At 42.4% G+C, this 24269-nt stretch overlaps 1 protein-coding gene across 1 annotated transcript in view; it reads left to right on the top strand.

Moving 5' to 3' along the window:
- LOC135223104 (nuclear pore complex protein Nup54-like) overlaps window positions 1–24269 on the top strand; it is a 146628-nt gene that overhangs the window by 108733 nt on the left and 13626 nt on the right. Inside the window, exons 4-5 of the mRNA XM_064261608.1 lie at window positions 6413–6563; window positions 18407–18546. Of these exons, the coding sequence (XP_064117678.1) occupies window positions 6413–6563; window positions 18407–18546 (291 nt within the window). The remainder of the gene's footprint in view (window positions 1–6412; window positions 6564–18406; window positions 18547–24269) is intronic.

Below are 24269 nucleotides of genomic sequence, written 5' to 3'. Positions count from 1 at the left end.
TGTGCCAAGAATTTGTTACTGCTTTTATTTCTTATCTGTTTTGATATTGTGTGAGCAGTAATTATAATTTTACAAAATAGAATAAATTTGTTTATAATAAAAAACGTATGTAAGTTGGTAGAATTTATGATTGTCTTGTACAAGAGGCCCCACAAGGGGTTGTAAATGGTCATTTTCAACTTCTTGTGGAAGGTAGGGGAATTTTTTTAGAATTTTTTTTCTTTCACCGTGTACATTTGCATATCTTCCTCTTTCCATTGATGTGTTTTTTGTAAATTGGCCGACCGCAAAGTTTACCCGGCCTGAGGAACTGCCCGTCCAGCAAGGGTTAAGTGTTCATTTACTTGTTTCATTAGTCATTTATATTTATTTCTCATTGTTTTATGTAGCTAAAACTGTTTATTCTCTATAAAATGCATTTAGAAAAATATTTTGGGGTGTCTGGAATGCGTTAATTGTATATACGTTATCCCTTATGGGAATTATTCTTTCAGATTTCGCACACTTCGAACTTCATCAGATGTTCTGGTTCTGGAATGGATTATGTAAGAAAACTGAGGTTCCACTGTACATGGCCTGAAAGGCAAAGTGGAGTGCAGTATGACGGGTGTGGGGTTGTTTCCTTCTTCCTGTTTGTAGTTAATGGCCTTGTGTGAAAGTTAAACCATTCCAGCTCTGGTTTACAAGCTAAATCCCTATATAAAGAACTTCAGGTTTGTGTATTAGGAAACGGATTAATCTAAAAATTTGCCATTTGTTGATAACTGATCTAGGTCTTGGCCACGAATTCCAGGACAAATTTGAAGGACACTGACCCCCAACCCTTGGTGTGCTTCCCATCATAGTTCAGACCGTGCAGCTGCCCCACTCTCTTCGAAGATGCCAAGGCCAGGAGGAAAACAATCTCGAGCGTCAAGTTCCTGTCAGAAGAGCAACGCAAAGGCTCTTCTCAGAACCAAGGAAACATCCCACGTCGGAGGCTTGAGCTCCCTGGGAGAACTCGTTTGCTCAAACCCCTTAACTAGCAAGGAAAGTTCCCAGGATGAGATGTTGATACCTCTAAGGCATAACACTAAACTTAGGGCCGCCCTGTAGCCTCTAAGGGCAGAAACGGACAAACATTTCTCATCCCTGAGGAAGGTAAAAAGTGTTATGTGCTGAATAGAGGTTCCGAGTGGAGAAAAACCCTGTTTACGACAGCAGTCACAGTAAATCGCCCATTTGCCTTGGTAAACTGCAGAGGTCAACCTTCTGAGACTGCTGGACATATGCTCTGCTGTTCTCTGAGAAAAGCCTCTTGCTCAGACTGTGAAGAGAAAGGGATTCTACTGACTGGTGGAACCTTTCTGCATGCGGCTGACACAGGAGATGCCACCAAGGGGGAATTTCTCTTGAAACCTCCGACAGCAGTGACAGCAGATCTGGAAACCATTCCGCTTGAGGCCACAGAGGAGCTACTAAAGTCATCCTGAGACCCTGCAAACTCATTAGCCTGTTCAGTACTATATGGATCAAACAAAACAGAGGGAAGGCATACACCTCCTGGTTGTCCCAGGGAGGTTGGAACCCGTCCTCTGCTAACACTAAAGGATCTGTAACCACTGAACAGAATATCTGCAGTTTCCTGTTGAACCGGGTTGCAAAAAGGTCCAGCATGGGTCTCCCCCAACCTTGGAAGAGCTTTTCTGCTACTACCTGATGAAGAGACCACTCTGTGCCTAGGATCTGATCCCAACAACTGAGTTTGTCTGTGACCACATTCTGTTTGTCTGGGATATAACTGGCTGAGAGCTCTACCGAATTCCTGACCACCCACTGGTGAACCTCGACGTCAAGGCGTGAAGTTGACGTGAAACCAGGCCTCCCTGCTTGTTCACATAAGCGACTACCGTGGTGTTGTCCGACATGAGAATGACAGAATGACCCTCTACTTTCTCCCAAAACTCCTTCAAACCCAGAAAGGCTGCCTTCAACTCCAAGATGTTGATATGCTGCTGTTTGTCCTCCAAACTCCAAACGCCCGAGGCAATGAGGCTGCCTAAAGAGCCCCCCAACCTGTGAGGGAGGCGTCTGAAAACATAAGGAAGTCTGGAGGGAGAGAACGCAGAGGAACATCCTTCAAAAGATTTCGGTTGTCCAACCACCAACGAAGGTCTTCTCTCACTTCCAGAGACAGAGGAACCTTTAACGGGCGAGTCCCCCGCCAGAGACTGGAATTCCCCCGGTCTCCATTGTAGAGACCAAAGATGAAGGTGCCCATGAGGGACCAGCTTCTCCAGGAAAGACAAAGCTTCCAGAAGAACCTGCCACTGATGAGCTGACTGATGTGGTTCCAACAGGAAGTCGTGCGGCACCACTCGTAACTTCTCTAACCTCTGATCTGACAGGAAAACTCTTGCAACCGCTGTATCGATGACCACGCCCAGGTAGAGAATCCTTTGACTGGGTACGAGGTTTGACTTCTCTTGGTTAACCACAATGCCCAGTTCCAGACAAAACCAAAGCAGATGATCTCTGTCCTGCAGCAGCTTCTCCCTGGAACCTGCCAGGACCAACCAGTCATCAAGGTACCTCAGCAAATGGATCCCCTGAGCCTGGGCCCAATTTGAGATGAGAGAGAAGACCCTTTTGAACACTTGAAGGGCTGTGGTCAGCCCGAAGCACAGGACTTTGAACTTGAAGACCTTATCTCCGAGAGAGAAGTGAAAGAACTTCTGGATGTCAGATGAATAGGGATCTGGAAGTATGCGTCCCTCAAGTCTATCGACAGCATGAAGTTGCCTTCCCTCACAACTGCCAACACTGAACGTGGGGTCTCCATCTTGAACCTCGTCTTCCTGATGAAATGATTCAAGGTGGATAAGTCGATCACAGGTCTCCAACCTCCCGACGCCTTGGGCACCAAGAAGATGTGACTCTAAAACCTTGGGAGATGGACGCACCACTTCCTCTATCGCATCCTTGTCCAGCATCTTCTGCACTTCCTCCTGGAGAGCCAAGAACTTCAGAGAATCTGGAGGATGCACCCTCCTGAGCAACGGCTTGTCCAAGAGTGGGGGAGAGAAGTCAAATGGCAGTAGATACCCCACCCAAAGGACATCCACTACCCACTTCTCAGCCCTATAACTCTGCCATTTGGCCCAATGTCCCGCCAGGCACCCCCACACCTGTGGCACAGGAGAGGGAGAGGCGCTTAACCTACCAACGACCCTCTTTACCTCAGCCCCTTGGGCCCCTTCTCAACTCAAAGGAACAGGAGCAAAAGGGACATTGGTCCTTTGACCTAGGCTGTGACGAATAGGGAGGTCCTGCCAAAACTGAGCTCCTTGACAGCCTACCAAGCGACAACCTTTGTGACTGCTGCTGGGCAGGGGGGGAGGAGGAGGAGCTGGACTTCTCCGAAGACGAGACTCTGACTTAGACACAGCCTGGTGCACTAATCTGTCCTTTGTGCCAGCCCTGCGCCGGTCTATCGCATCCTTCAGCTCGGTCCGAAAGAACAGAAATTGTGATTCCAAAAGATCTCCATTCTTTAATACCAGCAAGGGCTCAGGGTCAACTGATCATTCTATCCTGGATAAAGCCGTGTCTCTTATAATCAGAAGGTTAGCCCATAAATTAACACCGAGGTGAGCAAGATACGAGAACACCTTGCCTCTGGACTGCAACAAACTGGCAAGAGAGGAAGCACTCACCGACCCCCCTGGGGACCTGTCAGAAGCTATCTTGGCAATGACTGCCGACCAGAAGTCCAGCCAAGAAACCGTGTGCAACATGGAGGCTGCCGTAGACTCCAACGCTGAGGCATCCTGTGGAGACAAGGACGGAGCCACCAACCTCACCTGCTCCAAAGTCAATCCCAGTTGCAGATGAATGATGTCTGGGTTAAGATGCTGCGACATCAAGTATACAGAGTTTATAGCATAGTATTTCCTATGCTTTGTGAGAGGCGGGGGAAGCAACTTGGCAGAGCCCTTAGAGTGAAGAGATCCATCCCGATCTGAAACAGAGGCGTTAACCTTATGTAAGACCGACTGGACATGACCCAACAAGGGAAGTTGAAACGATGACTTGGGATCCTGTATAGCTCCAAGCAAGGCTTCCAAGCAGGAAGGAGTGAAAGACGATCGAGCCTGTGTCCTACTTTCCAAATTGTTGAACCCCTGAATGAGATCGACAACTTCTGTAAAGGAAGACAAAAACTCTTGCGTGTCTCCCTCCTCCTGCTCCGGCAACGGAGACTGACAACGAGAAGGATGTGCAAGCTTATGTAAAGCGCCTTCCTCGTGTAAATTAACAAAAGAACCAGCAGCCAAACAGCTCGAAGCACCAACTAACCTGTCTGGGCTGGATCCAAGCGCCAACTCTGGTGACAAACCAACCACAACACTAGGGACATCACTACGCACTCTCCCAACAGACGATTCTCTAATCTCTAACATGGCCACGTACAAGCATGTGCAGGGCGGATGCACTAACGTGCGTAGATGACGAATCTCGAACACTCGAGATAGAATGAGAATCCCTCGGAGTCGAAACCCCTGGTAGTACCAGGGAGAGGGGCAGGCAAACACACTTGCTGCACCAACTCCGCGCTCACAACCTTCGACCTCTTGACAGGCGCCTTGAGATCCTTATGGCGATGAATAGGCCCTGGAGATGGAGAAGTGGAAGCACCTGCAACATGTGCACGAAAGTTGGCGGTTGCAACATGCTCGTGACTCGATGCAGAGAACGAACCAGCCACTGCAGATCGTACAGGGGAAGAGAAACTAACACTCTTAGTAACACCAACACTTGCAGGAACATGGGCGGTGCTGTTCCTCACTCGCAGATGAAGAAAGGGCAAAGGCCTTAGCCTTCCAATGCTTGATACGCCTACACGGCGGAGATGGGGGAGAAAGAGAGGAAGACAGCACTGACTCCTTACACAATCTCTTCGCAGGAGGCGGGGGCGATGCAACACGTTTGCTTCCAGTCCTCCTAGCCAACATGGCAGCAAACCTATCTTCTAAAACAGTCTAATATCTTTAGAACCGCCTGGCATAAAGCCTCAGATGGATCAGCAAAAGAAGGGGCCGACAACATGGAAGGGAGATGCAGCGAACTGGATGGCAAAGATGATGTCACAGTAACAAACAATGACAACACAGACAAGCGAGGCAGCGCAGCGGAGACAACTGGGAGTGATGCCACCAATGGAAGTGACACCATAAGCGGTGATGACGTCACGGCTCCCCCTCGATCCAAACAGGAAGCAGATGCCATTTGCGGAGGGATACAAAATGGCTGACCCCGTGACATCACTAGCGGGGCTAACGCCACGGCTTCCCTCTGACTCGAAGAAGCGGCAATCATCACTGGTGGAGCAATATAATATAGCTGACTTCAGCTACCAATGAAGACGAGACCAGGGGGAGGGGGTTAGCGAGCATCCAAGAAGTGCGTCAGCAAACCCCCCAAGGAGGGTGGACCCCGTAGCCCAAGCGTCCCCCAGAGTGCCGCCATTTTGGACACCTCCGAATCTGAAATAAAAGAAACCAATGAAAAAGCCTCCTCCCTCTCGGGAATCAAATTAACTCCCGAGGAAGAGGGGGCAACATTACATAAATCAGCCTGAGGGCCTCCCGATACTTCCAACAACGAATTGATGGAAGAAAAGGAAGGGGACAAAGGCACAACTCTAGCATGTGGTGTGACAGCAGCAGGAGACATAGTATCAGGAAGAGGAGAATAAAAACCCTCCCATAAAGGAACAGTAGAAACTATGATGCTCCCTCTTACTATAAAATAATTTCCACTGCTTTCTAGGCCATGCACGGCATTCCTTGCAGGGATTCGTTATTGTACAAACGTTAGAATGGCACCTACTACAAGTGATGTGTGGATCCGTAGCAGAATAAGCCAAAAAAACGAGAACACAGAAAACCTGGAGTTCCAGGCACACACATTGACGAGGCCACACACACACACACACACACACACACACACACACACACACACACAAGTGAGAATGGGCAATGAACCAGGTAAAGGCCGAGAGAGGTCAGCCACAACTCTCGTTTAGGCGGTTTAAGAAAAGACTGACGCTGTGGCGTGGGTGCACGGTCCTTGACCACTCTTCACCCGATATACTCACATGGATCCAGCTAGGCCGTAGGTATTATCCTATTGTTAAGACCTCAGGTTTGTAGCTATGAAAAATACAAATTGTCTTAGAAAATTTTTTATTTTTCATAAGCTCACAAAGTAAACAGTAAGACATAGGAAAACAAGGTAGGGGAACAGATAGGAAAACAAGGTAGAACAGAAACACAAAGCATAACTTATTTGAAAAACAGCAAGCATAAAACAAACTACTATAAGCATATGAAATACACACTGAAGTTTTTCTCCCTCTCTTTTATTTCAGGATATTATGCCCAGAATATGCCTCCTGCAGAATTTACTCCAGAAAACCCCTATTGTCGATTCAAGACTGTTTGTTATGCCAAGATTCCAAACTTCAAAAATGAGGATGGGATTGTCCATGTTGTCATTGGAAAATCAATTTCTGATGTTGAGTAAGTACATTAATCATCTTGTGCAGTGTCTCATACATTAGCAAAGTATGAAAACTTATCTTTAAGAAAAATGTAAACCCTAGTATTGACTGTTGTCAGAAGAATTTTTTTTTTCTTCACTTTATGCTATTTTTACCTCTTAGAAAACAATGAGACAGTGTACCTTACCTCTTAGAAAACAATGAGACAGTGTACCAGGTATTCAATATATGTACCAAGGTTGTTGATTAAACTAATTAGATAAGCTCCCAACTTTGTGTCTTATGAGCCTGTTTGCTGCTGAGCCACAGTGTATCACTGCTGTCTATGTTTTTTATGTAATCATTTCCAGCACAGAGCAAAAACAGATGTCAGTCTGTCCTCTTTATGTGGTGTATAAGAAAAATCACTTTTTCTGTGTTTAGGAACCTTTGAAGTTTATTGTCTAAATAATTAAGATCTTCATTGTGTGAGTACCTTACATCCAGACCTTGAACTTGTGCACTCCTTAATAGTAGTACATGAACATATTAACATCTGTAGCCCACTTTCACTTCTTTAACTTCTAATAAGATTACAACGATTAGGATTGTTGTGGTGCAAGGGTACATAAATTAATCAACTATTATTCAACTGGTACTGCTTCTATTGCAATACATTATTATTGGAAATGAATCTTACCTACTGTTAACATTAGCTATATCTCCAAGCTCTTTAGGTGAGTCGGCATTCAAGCAAAAATTCAAATGGCTGCCTGAATGACTGTCTAGTTCACCCATTCTCCACTAGGTGTTTGAATGTTTTAGCTCTTGTCAGGATTCTCCCTGCCGCCATTGCGCTTAGGTGATTGTTGGTATTCTAATAAAGTTTGGCTGTTTTGCACCTGTTTACAGTGTGGTAATTTCATTTTCATAGGATGTCTTCCACCGAAAGCAAAACCAATAACATGGTATGTAGGAATGATTTTGGTGTAAGCAGGATGGTGGAATTGTGAAGTAGATCAACATTTGGTTTGTACCGGCTGCAGAGGTACAGTGTGTGATCTTAGAACTATATGTGAGGAATGTGGGGATTGTTCAGAGGACTTTATGCCTGAATATGTCAGATATGTATAGGAAAGAAGGGAAGCTGGTAGATTGTGAAAGCAATTAGTTAGGTCAGGACTTAAACCTGTCATTTCCATCCTACTTAATGTCCCTTCATCTGCAGCTATCCCTACTTAGGCCAGGCATTTTGGTAGTGGTAGTACAGGCAGTCCCCGGGTTACGACGGCTTCGGGTTACGACGTTCCGAGGTTACGACGCTTTTTCTTAAATATTAATTGAAAAATCCGCCCTGGGTTACGACGTTTGTTCCGAGGTTACGACGCTGATGCTTCCGACGCTCCGAGTTAACGACGCTTTGAAAAAACGCATACTATGATAAAAATCCTTTATAGTTTAGCACAGTATATTAATAAAAATAAGTTTCTGGATAGATTACAACAAAAATTTTGAGGTTATGATAATTTTTGACACTTTTTATGTCGTATTTTTCTAATTTTTTTAGTGACGCCTCATATGCGGAACTAGTTTCCGAGCGAATGAATACTAGCTTGCGATGCGCAAAGTTTATAACAGTCCAAAAGCGCAAATAATGAAAAAAATTATTGCTTGCTTCCAGTAATAATAACAAAACTAAGTTTTTGGTTAGATTACAACGCAAATTCCAAGGTTACGATGGTTTTTTATGCTTTTTAACGATACCTCATACGCAGAACTAGTTTCTGAGCGGAGGGCGCATAAATTAATTTACGCTATTAAACTGTATGGTAGCCATAGTCAAGGATAAGGAACGCATTCTCAAACAGTATACATATCCTTTAATACAAAACAGCAAAATATCATTGAAACATTATTTCACTTAAAGAATCCATTTATACTCTACATAGACTTGGATATAAAAACCATAGTTTCTCTCTCCTCTCTCTCTCTCTCCTCTCTCTCTCCTCTCTTCTCTCTCTCTCTCTCTATTTTACGACGAAAATAATCACTAATTAGTATTTTGATGTTTATTTTCATGACTAAATACATTTTTATAATACAAAATTATTTACTAATTTTTCAAATATTAATTTTATTAATACTGTATTAGTAAGTAAGTTGAAATGATATCACATAATAAAAATAATAATTCTCTCTCTCTTCTCTCTCTCTCTCTCTCTCGTCTCTCTCTCTCTCTCTCTCTCTCTCTCTCTCTACTACAAAGATGTATGTTTTTTTGTATGATAAATAAATGATTTACTATTTTCAAATATTAATATTAATTTATACAGCAATAATATCAATTCATTAAAGAAAATACCATAGTGAATTAGTAAGATTTTAGCTTATATATTTAAAAAATTATGGAAGAATGAAGGAAATCCCAGTCTTCTTTCTCCTAAGCCTTTCTCTAACTCCAGGTACTAAAAACTGTCAGATATATCAAGTTGTGTGACAGGGGAGGGAAGGAGCTGCTGTGTTGCCATCAAGTGCTCATGAAATTTCTTCCCCCCCCCCCCCTCTTCTCTCTCTCTTCTCTCTCCTCTCTCTCTCTCTCTCTCTCATTTACTGAGACTCGAGATTTTTTATGTACTTGTATTATTTTTTTAATACTTTCAAATAATAATAATAATAATAATAATAACTGTAATTACAAAATTCATATGTGATAGTATTTTAAAGAAATACAATACTAATCTATCCATGTCACTTTTAATTAAGGTTAACTCTCTCTCTCTCTCTCTCTCTCTCTCTTTTTTCCTTTTTGGCCACACAAGATAATAATGTGTCATAGTGGTAACTCCCTCCCTCTCTTTCGCTGGAAGCGTTATAAGTATTTTTTGAGAGAAGAGAGAGAGATAAACACTCTCTCTCTCTCTCTTACTGAGATGAAAGAATTTTTATGGTACTAGTATGTAAAATGTTTATTGATAATTTCAGTTATTTAATGATAATAATATTAATAGTAATAATAATAATAATAATAATAATAATAAATAATAAAACTGTAATTACAAAAATTCATGATGGTCGTATTTTAAAGAGATGAAAATGACCTTTCCATTTCACTTGTACGGATAATTCCTCTTTCTTACTGAGATGAGAGAATTTTTATGGTAGATGCACGTGTTTATTATATTTTCAAATAATAATAATAATAATAATAGAAGTAGTAATAATACGATAACTAATTTCAAAAGAAAATTCTTCCCATCGTCTTTTTCTGTATCAATTTCTCTACCTCATAACTCCAGTGACACTCGGAGCTGGGAAAGTAAAAATGCCATACAATGGTCAATGAATTTAATGGTTTTATGTAATTCTCTCTCTCTCTCTCTCTCTCTCTCTCTCTCTCTTGTATTTTAATGAAAATATACAGTAATTTGTGAATACACAGTGTTGCACATGAAAAAAGTAAATTAGTGATAATTTTAGAGATACGCCCTTAAGAAAAATTGCAAATTAGTGAAATTTTCCCTGTGGACATGTTTTCAACAACGTCGTTCCGGCTTACGACGATTTTCGGGTTACGACGCGTCTTAAGAACGGAACCCCCGTCTTAACCCGGGGACTGCCTGTATTGAGACTTCATTTGTAGCTCTGCCTTCTGCTTCCCATTCAGTTCAGAAAAAGCATATCGAGAAGTTAGAACATGAATTAAACTTATTTTAGGTTCTAATATAAGTTTAACTGAGTTTGAGATTGGGAATGTTCCAAATCCCCCCATAGTGTGTGCTCTTTTCGTGTTCCCCTGTTAAAAGTAAAGTGAGTGTTGGTGCCCGAGCCTGTATGTAGTCTAAGCCTTGGACTGTCCAGCGATAGTGTGCCTTGCAAAAGTCGGCTACCAGGGAACCTGGTTAGTTCTCGGGGCGATGGAGTTCTGTGCTCTCCAATACCTATTTCATCCTGTTCACGGGCTGAATCTCTCTTAATGTGTTCTCCTAGGGATAATTTTGGTAAATGTTAATCTTCACTCCGTATGCAAATTCTGCCATCATTGAGGAAGTTAGCGCACATGGGATTGACAATATAGGTACTATAGGCAGTTTCATTGAGATAATAATGTGTCTGTTTGTCATGCAACACAAAGTATTACGTCGACTCAGTAGACTGTTTAACCAACCTCTCATGTTTTGCTTATTTTAAATTCTCATCTGCTAGCCTTTTCCTATTTCTCCATCGAAATGCACTTGTTCGTTCTATGCATGACTTTTCTTCGGCTATCAGCAGATCTCGTACTACTGCTTCAATTATTGTTTCTCTATATTTAGTATCTGGTTCTTTCCAAGCTAGATACTCTAGCTTCATAGCTTTTGTATCATCTGGTAATGCTTCTAGTATGTTGATTCGCATTCGGACGAGGTGGGAGAGTCGTTGTAACTCTCTTCCCATACCTCCCAATCTTCCCATTTTCTTTTGTGCCTCGTTTTCTTTCCTTCAGTTGACTTGTGGATGCACCTGAGTCCATGAGTTGCTTAAGACTATCTCCCTTTCTTTGAGTTGTGGAATGGATGCGATACAGTTCTTGGCTGCTGTCGCCTCATATCGCCAAGTCTCGCTTCCTGTTGCCAGGTGTTTACTCCTGTCGGCAGCTGTCTCCTCCCATTGCCTTATGGCAGAAGATGATTTTGAATGGGGGGAAACTCCTTCGGTTTAATCGACGTTTGTTGCAATGTTATGTTTTGCTGTATCATCATTTAGCTTGAGGGAAGAGGCCATTTAGAGAACATTTCTCGTTTGTCGTAGCGTGTTTCAAAACCATTTAGATATTTGGAAAAGGAAACCTAAGCTTGAGAGAGCATGCTTCGTAACTTTTCTCATACTTGGTCTCACAAGGCTCCCATTAGGTCCTCTGTGGCTTGTCTTCTTGTTTCTTATTAAGTCACGGAGAGCTGGAGACTGCCTTTTGTGATACAAGTGCTTAATGGCTCTTAAACCGTCTTCAGTAGGAAGTTCAGTTTCTTTCTATTTCCTGTGGAGAGACGAATTTGAGACTGACTGTGTTTTGGACATGTTGAATGGAGTCTCATTCTAGCTTCTAAAGTTGTTTTCTTTTACTCAGCACGTTCTCTCTTGTATGCATCAGTTTAGAGAAGTGGAGGTGCCAACCTAGCCAGTTTGTGAAATCAGCTTTAAAGTTTTTGGCACCAGCGAGAGTTTAGTGAGGAAGATAATTAGTTTTAACTCATTTCTAATGCTGCAGGCTAATGTTCTCATGCTTATACTAACTCAGTTTGGAAGAAGTGAGAATACTTGCTTCTGTCTGCTTATGTTGCTCAGGTTAAGGCGATAAGGGAGTATCTTCAGGTACAATCTTGTTTTATACCTTTCAGGGTGCAGCTCTCAGGTTATGGGAGATGGACAGTTGCAAGCCTCCTGGCATGCTTGGAGAGACTTGGGCCCAGTACCTTACATGGTGGAGACAGTGAAGGGGAATTATTATTCTTTTTGGTTGCCCTTCATTGGTTTGATTGATATCTGTTCCTTTGTCTTCTGCAGTAGAAGTTTGTCGCTTTAGTAGGAGGTTGTATATAGAGAGAATGAATGGACCAGGTGGTAATTCACTGGGATTGTACCTCTTGTCTTTCCTAGTTCCATTAGCAAATGGAGATAGGCGGTCATTCTCGGAAATTTTTGAGACTGAATAACATGAAGTGTCTGTCTCCATAATTTTTGTTTTTTTTGCATGGTTTTAGTCCCTTTCCAAAGAACGATCAGACTTGTGGTAGACATGCAGAAACTGATTCCTCTTGCCATTACATCCTCAGTCATGTAAGTTCCTTCAAGATGTATTTACAAGAAGGTATTGCTGTTCAATGCACTTTATGCTGTACAGTGCACTTTAGGTTAGTGTACAGTACCTCCATAAGTATTGTTGTTTACTGTGACGAGATACAAACAGTGGAGCACATTCTGATGGTTTGCCCCAGATATTTTAACCAAAGGGAAAGATATTTCCAGGGTAAATCCCTCTCAAATATCTTGGGAGATGAAGCAGACATTTCTGCTCTCATCTCCTTTTTAAAGTGTATAGAAATTTTTAACAATATTTAGATAAAATTTTATAAATCATATACAGATTTTTAAAGACATTAAACTATTTTTAATATATATTACTCCATTCATTAAAATTTATATTTTTAATTTATTTATTAGTCACGTCTAATTTTATGAATCATTTCTTTCACTAATTCATTCATTCATTTACCATAATTCAACTTATTTAACCTTCATTACGGCGCTGAATGGCCTTCTTGGCCCCAGTGCCTGGGCTTTAGCCCTAAATATCATACATCCATCCATAAGTATTGTCAGGGATTTTGTTACTCATTGATGGATGGTGTTGACTTTAGGAGGAAGAATCTTTTCTATTGAATCACTGGTTCAAGTTGGCCAAGTGTGTCGACAGTATTCCAAGGGCCAAGGACCTGTTTCTTCACCTGGCCCAGGTTGTATGCATTATGATTTTTAAATATCTAAATCTTTACTATTGTTATCTAGTGATTTGGGGGTGATACTTAAAATATGCAGACTTGTCTGCTCAAAGATAAATACTAGGCACTTGCTTCTTGAAGAATTTTAGGCCTGAAGAAAGCTTCCTATACTGTATGGGCTTTCTTTATTAGAAAACATGGCCTCACTTGGGATTTTATCAGATAATCAGGCTCGGTTAATGCACAGTCTCGGTGTAAGAGGTTACAACATACAACTAACATTCATTAAATTTGTGAGTAATCCAGAATCATCTTTGTCGCCAGGTTCTGTAGGAAGCTCTCTGTAACCAAGAGTTGTCCATTTTATTCTTATTCTTACGTCCAGGGTTTGGTTTTTCCCTTTGTAGTGTAACACAAAACAGAGAGTTTTAACTAGTGTCATTTCACTTTCATACATAGAATGGTCAACACTACACCTTGTAAAGCTTTCTATATATATGGGCAGTGGAAAGACCATCAGAGATTCGTAGCAGGTTTATCCCTGGTCAGAAACAAAGTCTTTGCGGGAAGTTTGCTACTTTGAGTTAAATGAACTTACATCCGTAAGTTCGGTAGTTACTGTGGGATTTGAGGAGCACTCATGTAGACTTACTAGCATGAAGATGAACAGGAATACCCAAACAGCTACTACTCCTTTGATGGTCCCCAGGCTTGAGCAGTGGATGTGTTTCCTTAAATTTGGCCTGATTCAGACTCATAAGCCTGCCCCTATAGCTACTCTAGTACTAGTATTGAGCGATTTCAAGTTCAATAATTGCTCAAGTGGCTCATGTAGAGCCCTTGTAGCCTCAGAGCAAATGATTTTCAGAATTTCTAGCGCTCTCAGTAGATGTCTCTCATTTTCTTCGTTTAAGAGGAAGTCAACTTAACTACACAATTTCATACACTTCCACAAACTTTTGCATCTTCTTAATTGCTTGGAGATGCTAGAATGTCCCCTCCTAATAAGGGGATTTTCGAGGTATCATAGGATCTATCATTAATCAAGTGAAAAACAATCATGGCCTTGTGTCAGAAGCAGTGGTCTTTGTATTGCTGAGTGTGCCATTCTAGAGGAATTTTCAGTGCCTTAAATCTTGTAGACTTCTTAGAGTTAGTAAGACTTTTTTGCTGTGTGCTTTCAAGGTTATCGTTCCATTCTTTCCTCAGTATTGCATCATGTGCTTTTATATCTCACTGAGGATCAGCACCGTAAAGCCCCATTCACACAGTCACATATCAAGTCACGCATGCCCATGCATGAACGGAAATTGATATTTGGAAACCGCTTACAAAAGTACTACGAAAATATCCTGAAATTCGTATTTATGATGGTATGCATTCAGGGCGGAGTCAGGAGGACATACAAACCATCCCAGCATGCTTCGACCTGTTCAAAAGATACATGCCTGCTCACGCCATCTGTCATTTTGTGTTGCTGCAGGCGCACACCGCATGGTGGACCAGTGGCGTGGTCTGCAGGCCTACGGGGCAATGACGCATAGTCTCCACACTACTTGTGGGGATGTAGCCTGTTGTGGCAGTTAACGAAAATGCCCCGTCAATCTTGCGTGGTGTGTAGGCTTTTTATGCATTACTTCGTACTAATGGTATGGCATCGTCATGTTGACTTACGGCCATTGGCCTGTGACACGTATCCACTTGATCGTGCTGACAAACCACCCGTTTAGCCACGTTTCATATGTGTGAACATGTGTGGGCTTAATACATGAGTGTGTGAACTTAGCTTAATTAAAGTGTTGAGATTGAAGCTCTTTCATCTCTCTATCAGTCTCTCTGGAGTTTAGATGCAAATCTAAACTTTTATCTAAGTTATTTACTATGAAACATTTTATTTAGCACTATCGGCAGTTAATGAGTAGATTTATTGCAAGCACCCTTCTTTGAGCTGTTGTAAAGGGAATGCTATTATTCTTGTTGCCTTAGAGCTGAAGGTGATATTAAGACTACGTTTTTCAGAGAACTGTAAGAATTCCAATGTAAGCTGCTCAGTGGGGAAGAAGAGGAAACACTTCTCTGCCCCATTGGGGCAATTAATCAGATAATTTATGCCTGGAAGAGGTAGTTATCCTTTTAGAAACCTAGAACATCTTTGAAAAAGGTTAATCCTGGAAGAGGCAAAGTTAACCTTTTGTTTTGTAGTTTTAGGAAACTTAGATGTCATTGTCAAAGGTTAAGCCTGGAAGAGGCAAAATTAACCTTTTGTTTTGTGGTTTTAGAAAACCTAGCTGTTTTTATCAATGGTTAAGCCTGGAGGAGGCAAAGTTAACTTTGTTTTGTGGTTTTAGAAAACCAAGAATGTATTGGTCGAAGGTTAATCCTGGAAGAGGCAGAGTTAACCTTTTGTTTTGTGGTTTTAGGAAACCTAGACGTCATTGTTAAAGGTTAAACCTGGAAGAAGCAAAATTAACCTTTTGTTTTGTGGTTTTACAAAACCTAGCTATCTTTGCCAATGGTTAAGCCTGGAGGAGTCAAAGTTAACTTTTTGTTTTGTGGCATTAGAAAACCTAAAATGTATTTACCGAAGGTTAAGCCTGGAAGAAATGAAGTTAACCTTTTCTTTTGTATTTTTAGAAACCTAGAACATCTTTGTCAAAGAGCACAAGGTCCTCTGCGACGTATTTAATTAGGCTAGTGCATGAGAACTAGCTCAATATCTTCTTCATTTATTGAAGGTAAACATTCATGTGAGCTGCAGTTATAATTCATTTAGTGTTAGGTTAATTTGTCGGTTCAGGATAGGATTGATGTGCCACATTAGAAGTGCAATTTGGTTTTACCTGCTCACTACTGCAGAATCGTGTTTGAAAATAGTAAAGCCCTTAGTTTGCTACTAGTAGTGGGTAGTCTTTTCCTGAACCAAAGAAAGAGCAATCCTGTAGCCTCTTTTGTTTAAACACTGCATTTTAATATTTTATGGTGCTTATGGTGCTGATAACCAGTTATTGGCACCATAAATCTCTGAGTTTCGGTTAATGGCGGCTTTTGCTTATCAGCATCCCCTCAGGAACAGAACCCCCGCCTGATAATTGGGGACTGCCTATATTTGTGATGCAGATCTCTACAAGTTGCATAATTTTATTCAGTTCTATGGGGAAGTGGTCAGCAAATGGCGTAAGTGTATTTTTTAGAAATGTTAATAGTACATCTTTTATGGGTACTTATGTGAAAAGGGAGTCTACATCTAGGCTAAATTTTATGTTATGTACCGGGATATTTGCCGACCTAAATTTGTTGCAAAAGTCTTCTGTATGTTTCATATGACTAGGGGAAAAATTTCCAAAAAGGGTAGTAACTCTGCTAACCATTTTGAGATTCTGTAGTTAAAAGCTCCAGCACAAGAGATTGTGGGACGAAAGGGGATGTTATTTTTGTGAGTTTTGGGTAATTTGGGATTGATTGCTTTAAATTTTCCAAAAAGATTTAGGATAGCTATAAACTCAATCTGCAAACTAGACGTTATAATTACTAGATCAGATAAAGTTGGTAAAATTGTGTTAATGGACAAGAGTTTCTACCAAGGAAAGATCAGTGAACTTTTGAATGATACAACTACCCGTGAGAAATTAACAAAAAACCAGAGCCATAATGTCCCAATAGATTTTGTCAGAAAAATCAGAAACTTCGGTAAAAGTAAGAAAAATATAGAAATTTTGGACAAATTTACCTACGCCATGGAATATGTGCGTCATTTGTGTTTTGATTTTTCTTTCTTTTAATTTTTTTTTTGCTTGATTTACTGTACCATATTTCATTACATGTTTAGTTAATTCTAAGTATGATTATTGCACACATCATGATAGTACACAAGAGAATATTTTATCACTGTTGATATTTCATTTCTCTCTCTCTCTCTCTCTCTCTCTCTCTCTCTCTCTCTCTCTCTCTCTCTCTCTCTCTCTCTCTCTCTCTTTTTTTTTTTGCTTGCACCCTATGCACAATTACATTCATGTTTGGTTTGAAAACATTTTTAAAAAATTAGATAATTCAGTACATAATAATATAATTGAGAATACTGTAGCATAAAATATAAATAAAAAGTGAAGGAGTTGTGTGATACTGAACTTAAACTAAGAAGTAAACATACCTAGGTTATTTCTCTCTCTCTCTCTCTCTCTCTCTCTCTCTCTCTCTCTCTCTCTCTCTCTCTCCCGATAAACATACCTAGGTTATTTCTCTCTCTCTCTCTTTCTCTCTCTCTCTCTCTCTCTCTCTCTCTCTCCCGATAAACATACCTAGGTTATTTCTCTCTCTCTCTCTCTCTCTCTCTCTCGATAAACATACCTAGGTTATTTCTCTCTCTCTCTCTCTCTCTCTCTCTCTCTCTCTCTCTCTCTCTCTCTCTCTCTCTCTCTCTCTCTCTCTAAACATACCTAGGTTATTTCTCTCTCTCTCTCTCTCTCTCTCTCTCTCTCTCTCTCTCTCTCAATAAACATACCTAGGTTATTTCTCTCTCACTCTCTCTCTCTCTCTCTCTCTCTCTATAAACTACCTAGGTTTTATTTCTTCTCTCACTCTCTCTCTCTTCTCTCTCGCTCTCTCTCTCTATAAACAGTACCTAGGTTATTTCTCTCTCCTCTCTCTCTCTCCTATCTCGCCTCTCTTAGTAAAACATACCTAGGTTATTTCTCTCTCTCTCTCTTCTCTTTCGCTCTCTCTCTCTCTCTCTCTCTCTCTCTCTCTGTATTTCAGCACTGTACATATTCCTTTAATAAAATGTGAATTGCTATATTATAAATATAAAAACACGAGACCAAACAAGCTCTATTAAGTCAGGTGTACTTAGCCCTCCTCAGTCCTTACCCATCAAACAATGCATCCACAACCCCTTCCCAGGCATAAAAACTGCCACCAGCTCTACCCACCTTCCAAAACAACACCTCTGATCCTTCCTCTACCCTGCTTTACTGCCCTCCTTTCTGATGGCGCCAAGCCATCTGACCACACCTCCCTCCCACCATGGAAACTTCTCGAGGCCTCCCCCACCGCTCAAAAACTTTTCTCAGTTAGTCAGTGTCAGCAGTGTTACCAACATTTTCTTGAGGCCTTGTAGTATTGCCAACTATCAGAGGGCAGTTATTGTAAATTCTAAAAAATTTATAAATATCATATATATCTTTGGGGCCTTGATCCTTGGTCTGGGTGTGTCAGGTCATGGCGATCTGCATACCTAATTGACATATTACTGTATTATGAATTTTTCTGTTGATTCAATTTCATTTTTTACCTATTTCTTCACTAACAGAAATACTAAACCATATGTAGAATAAACTCTGCATTAAGAATACTTTTTTTTGTATTTTATACCATTTGCATTTTAGTAGTTTGCCTACTTTTTCACTTTCAGACCCCACAAAAGTCAGATTATCTCGACCCTGTCATCATCTGTTTTCAACGGAGCAGAAGTTGTTGTTGATGATGTGTATGCGAGTGAGTTACCTGATAAAACAAATTTTAGGATGTATGTACAGCAGCATGGTGGAAGTGGTAAGTAAACATTGATTAATAAAGTCAAACTTTCTTAACAAGGTAAACACCTGAGTTATTGCACACACAAGCTGAAGGTTGCAGATTTTTTTTAAAGATTTTTGTATTATGTAAATTTACTACTCTAGTATTCTATACTTGTCAAAAATAAGTATATTACTACACTATACTTGAAAGGTTTGTAACTCTGGTTTATCAAAAATCAATGCACCTGTACAGTGCTTACCATTAATGTTCATCATCACAAAGGTTTCTACTTTAGGTACATGAACTGAGTTAGCTGCAAAGAGCTCAGCCAGTGAGAGAAGGAGATACAGTAGTGCCTCAGGTTATGAAATTAATCCGTTCCGAAGCGGCCTTCGTAACCTAATTTTTTCATATCTAGAACTACGTTTTACATGTAAATTGCCTAATTTGTTCCAAGCCCTACAAAAACATCACAGTAAATTTTATAATAAAATTAAGTTGACCATTAAATAATGAAATACAACAAATTGGGCTATTCAGTACCTAACGTAACTGTGACTGACCTGTAAATAAAGTGTATTAGTGTACAGGGTACAAGAAATACTGTACGTACATATTTAGTAAATTGTGAAACCTTACCTTTCTAGTTAGGCGATGTCTGAAAGTGGTGACAGAGGAGGAGGACAAATGGCAGAAAACACGAACACTTAACTTTATGAAACACATTAGAAAAATGGCAGAAAACATTAACAAACTTTACAAAACACTTTAACACATGGCAGAAAACATTAACACTTAACTTTACGAACAACTTAAAATTAAATTTCTTTTTTTTGCCTTTTTCTGATTTAAATTTTTTTTTTGTTACTTTTTACTTTACATTTTTTAACAAATTTCAATTTCTTCACCACTTCCAATTTTCTGTTTTTTTGTATTACTTGGACCTTCCTGTTTGCTTACTACTAAAGGCCTCTTTAGAAAATAACTATCCAAGGAAGATTGCTTCTGCCTGCTTTTCAAAATGTTCCTGAAACGACTGGCAAACGTCATCTAACTGCGCAAGCATACGACATGTGTAAGCTTTTTCGGGGTGTCTCTTTTCTACAAATGTTTGCACTTTATGAAAAGCAGCTAGAACATCCTTAATTTCTGCCGTTGTCATAGGGTCCTCCTCCTCCTCCTCGCCGCTGCTAGAGAATGGCCTCCAACTCCTTCAGGTCATCCGTCGTAAGCTCCTCTTGGTGCTCCTCGAGAAGGTCATTGATGTCGTCCTTGTAGACGACCAGCCCCATGGACTTGCCGAGTGAAACGATCTTGTCAAGATCTGGTTGCGAAACAGTTTCAGGATCGTCAACTGTTTCTGAATCTGTATCAGCTTCGCCCATGTTGAATCCCTCAAAGTCTCAGGTGGATACGGCATCAGGCCAGAGTTTCCTCCACGAAGAATTCAAGGTTAGCCTTGAAACCTCTTGCCAAGCTTGATCGATGAGTCGGATGCATATGACGATATCGAAATGCTCCTTCCAAAATTCACGCAAGGTGAGGTTTGTGGTATCGGTGATGTCGAAACATCTCTTGAAAAGATGTTTTGTATATAGCTTCTTGAAGTTTGATATCACTTGCTGGTCCATGGGCTGGAGGAGAGGGGTGGTGTTAGGCGGGTGATAAAGTACCTTGATGAAAGAATACTCCACTAGGATATCTTCCTCGAATCCAGGAGGGTGAGCAGGGCCATTGTCCAACAACAGCAGACATTTCAGAGGGAGGCGCTTCTCTTCCAAGAATCTCTTCACTGTCGGGCCAAAACACAGATTCCTCACTTGGTGAACAAAAGTCTCTTTACCCAGGCTTTCGCATTAGCCCTCCAAATCACCGGAAGCTTCTCCTTTAGCACTTTGTGGGCCTTGAAGGCTCAAGGAGTCTCCAAATGATACACAAGTAGGGGCTTCACCTTGCAATCCCAACGGGCATTAGAACAAAGTGCAAGAGTAAGCCTGTCTTTCATAGGCTTATGCCCGGGTAGCTTCTTCTCTTCCTCCGTGATGTACGTTCGACGAGAACTATAGCCTTCCTTGATTGTCATCTCGTCGAACGTCTTAACAAAGGCTTCGGCCGCTTTTGTGTCTGAGCTAGCAGCCTCCCCATGCCGCACCACCAAATGGATGCCAGTCCCTTTACGAAATTTATCAAACCAACCCCGAGAAGCCTTGAAGTCTGGGGTTGCCTTTGATGTCCCTTCTCCTGCGTCGTCTTCGGCCTGGGGACTCAGATCACCGAAAATAGCGCTGGCCTTCTGGCAGATTGCCGTCTCGGTTATCGTATTGCCAGCAATTTCTTTGTCCTCAATCCATACAAGAAGCAGCCTCTCCATCTCATCGTGCACATGACTCCTCTTGTTCGAAAAAATAGTCACGCCCTTGGAAGGTGTAGTTGCAATCATATCATTTGTTGGGCAATATTGCAACTGAATTACATTTTTGTCACATTGTTCTCATACATAATGAAAATTAATGGCATTATGTTTTGATCTACCATGAAACTGAGGATTCCTTGACATAGCAATGGCAGACTGATTGTCTTCTAAAATCAACTTTGGGCCTTTACATTCAAATTTCAAATCTGTTAGCTTCTGCAACCAAACAGCTTCTTGTGATGTGCTAGCTAACACTATAGACTCTGCTTCAGCAGTTCATAAGCCACGCAACTCTCCGGTTAAATCGCAGATGAAAACAAGAAATCTTGTGAGATCTGGCAACGCGTGTGTATGTCAGGTGAAAAGTGGTCTAGGACCCCACGCACCCACGCCACAGCGTTCAGTATTTTCTTAACCGCCTGGACGAGAGTTGTGGTTGACCTCTCTTGGCCTTTACCTGGTTCATTGCCCGTTTTCGCTTGTGTTTCTGTTTGTGTATGTGCTTTTATTATGGCTTCTTCTGCTCCTTCTCGGTCTTGTCAACGTGTGTGCCCGGGAACTCCAGGTTTCCTTGTTCTCATTTTTTGGCTTCTCAGCAACAGATCCTCACATCACTTGTAGTAGGTGTCATTCTAACGTTAACACAATAACGAATCACTGCACGGAATGCCGTGCGTGGCCTAGAGAGCAGTGGAAATTATTTTATAGTAAGAGGGAGCATCGTAGAGTTTTTACTCTGTGGGAAGGATTTTCTTCTCCTCTTCCTGATGCTTCGTCTCCTGCCACTGTCACACCCCATGCTAGTGTTGTGCCTTTGTCCCCTTCCTTTTCTTCCATTGATTCTTCATTGGAAGTATTGGGAGGCCCTTAGGCTGATTTATTATGTAATGTTGCCCCCCTCTTCCCCGGGAGTTAATTTAATTTCTGAGAGGGGGGAGGCTTTTTCATCTGTTTCTTTAATTTCAGATTCAGAGGCATCCAAAATGGAGGCACTATGGGGGAAGCTTGGGCTACGGGGTCCACCCTCCTTGGAGGGTTTGCTGACGCACTTCTTGGATGCTCGCCACCCCCCTCCTCATGCTGTCCAGGCCCTCCCCCCTCCTCCTGGCCTCGTCTTTGTTGGTAGCCGAGGTCAGCCATATTGTATTGCTCTGCCAGTGACGATTACCGCTTCTTCGAGTCAGAGGGAAGCCGTGGCATCAGCCCCGCTACTGACGTCGCGGGGTCAGCCATTTTGTATCTCTCCACCAGTGGCATCTGTTTCCCGTTTGGATCGAGGGGAAGCCGTGATGTCATCACCACTTATGACGTCACTCCCAATTGTCTCCACTGCGCTGCCTTGCTTGTCTGTGTTGTCACCGTTTGCTACCATGACGTCATCTCTGCCATCCAGTTCGCTGCATCTCCCTTCCATGTTATCGGCCCCTTCTCTTGCTGATCCGTGTGAGGCTTTATGCCAGGCGGTTCTTAATAGGTTAGACTCTGTTGTCAGCTGGGAGGAATGGAAGCAAGTGTGTTGCGTCCCCCCCCCTCCTGCAAAGAGATTGTGTAAGGTGCCAGTGCTGTCTTCCTCTCCTTCTCCCCCATCTCCGCCGCGTTGGAGTATCAATTGTTGGAAGCTTAAGGACTTTGCCCTTTCTTTGTCTGCGAGTGAGGATTAGCACGCCATGTTCCTGCGAGTGTTTGTGTTACTGAGAGTGATAATGTTTCTTCCCCTGTGCAATCTGCAGTGGCTGCTTGTCCTCTGCATTGAATCACGAGTGTATTGCAACCTCCCACGTTTATGCACAAGTTGCAGGTGTTTCCACTTCTCCGTCTCCAGGGCCTATTCATCGCCGTAAGGATCTGAAGGCGCCTGTCAAGAGGTCGAAGGTTGTGAGCGCGGAGTTAGTGCAGCAGGAGTGTTTGCCTGCCCCTCTCCCTGGTACTTTCAGGGGTTCGACTCCAAGGGATTCTTGTTCTATTTCGAGTGTTTGAGACACTTAACCTACGCACATATGTGCGTCCATTGCAGGAGTTGGCGCTTATATCCAGCCCAGACAGGTTGGTTGGTGTTTTGGGCTGTTTGGCTGCTGGCTCTTGGTATACACAAGGAAGGCACTTTAGATAAGCCTGCACATTTTTCTTGTCGTCAGTCTCCGTTGCCGGAGCAGGAGGAAGGAGACATGCAAGAGTTTTTGTCTTCCTTTACAGAAGTTGTCGATCTCATTCATGGGTTCAACAATTTGGAGAGTAGGACTCAGGCTCGGTCGTCTTTCACTCCTACCTGCTTGGAGCCTTGTTGGGAGCTATGCAAGATCCTAAGTCATCGTTTCAACTTCCCTTGTTGGGTCATGTCCAGTTGGTCTTACATAAGGTAAACGCCTCTGTTTTAGATTGGGATGGATCGCTTCGCTGTAGGAAGTTCTATGCCACAAACTGCATACTTGATGTCGCGTCGTCCTAACCCGGACGTCATTCGTCTGGAGCCGGGGTTGATTTAGGAGCAGGTGAGGTTGGTGGCTCCGTTCTTCTCTCCCCGCAGGATGCCTCAGCTGTGGGGTCTACGGCAGCCTCCATGTAGCAGACGGTTGGACTTCTGGTCATCGGTCATTGCCAAGATAGCTTCTGACAGGTCCCCAGAAGTTGGTGAGTGCTTCCTCTCTTGCCAGTTTGTTGCAGTCTGAGTGTTGATTTATGGGCTAACCTTCTGATTAGAAGAGATGTGACTTTATCCAGGATGGAAAGATCGGTTGACCCTGAGTCCTTGCTGGCATTGAGGAATGGGGATCTTTTGTAATCTCAATTTCTGTTTCCTCGGACCGAGCTGGAGGATATGATAGACCGGCGCCGGGCTGACATGTAGGACAGATAAGTGTACGAGGCTGTGTCTAAGTCAGAGTCTTGTCCTCGGAGACGTCCGGCTCCTCCTCCTCCCCCTGCCCAGCAGCAGTCACGAAGGTTGTCGCCTGGTAGGCTGTCAAGGAGTTCGGTTTCGGCAGGCCCTCCCTGTTCGTCCTAGCCTAGGTCAGAGGACCAATGTCCCTTTCGCTCCCGTTCCTTTAAGTCGAGAAAGGGCCCCAGGGGTGTCAGTAGATTAGGTGCCTCTCCCTCTCCTTTGCCATGGGTGGGGGTGTGTCTGGCGGGCCATTGGGCCAAGTGGCGGAGTTATGGGGCTGAGAAGTGGGTAGTAGATGTCTTTCGGGTAGGGTATCCACTGCCATTCGACTTCTCTCCCCCCACTCTTGGACAAGCCGCTGCTCAGGAGGATGTATCCTCCAGATTCTCTGAAGTTCTTGGCTCTCTGGGAGGAGGTGCAGAAGATGCTAGACAAGGATGCGTCAGAGGAAGTGGTGCATTCGTC

The sequence above is a fragment of the Macrobrachium nipponense genome, chromosome 8, assembly GCF_015104395.2.
Source record: "Macrobrachium nipponense isolate FS-2020 chromosome 8, ASM1510439v2, whole genome shotgun sequence".
Classification (NCBI taxonomy): Eukaryota; Metazoa; Arthropoda; class Malacostraca; order Decapoda; family Palaemonidae; genus Macrobrachium; species Macrobrachium nipponense.
The sequence above is the reverse complement of the archived record's forward strand: the minus strand, read 5'-3'. Positions and strand labels throughout refer to the sequence as shown.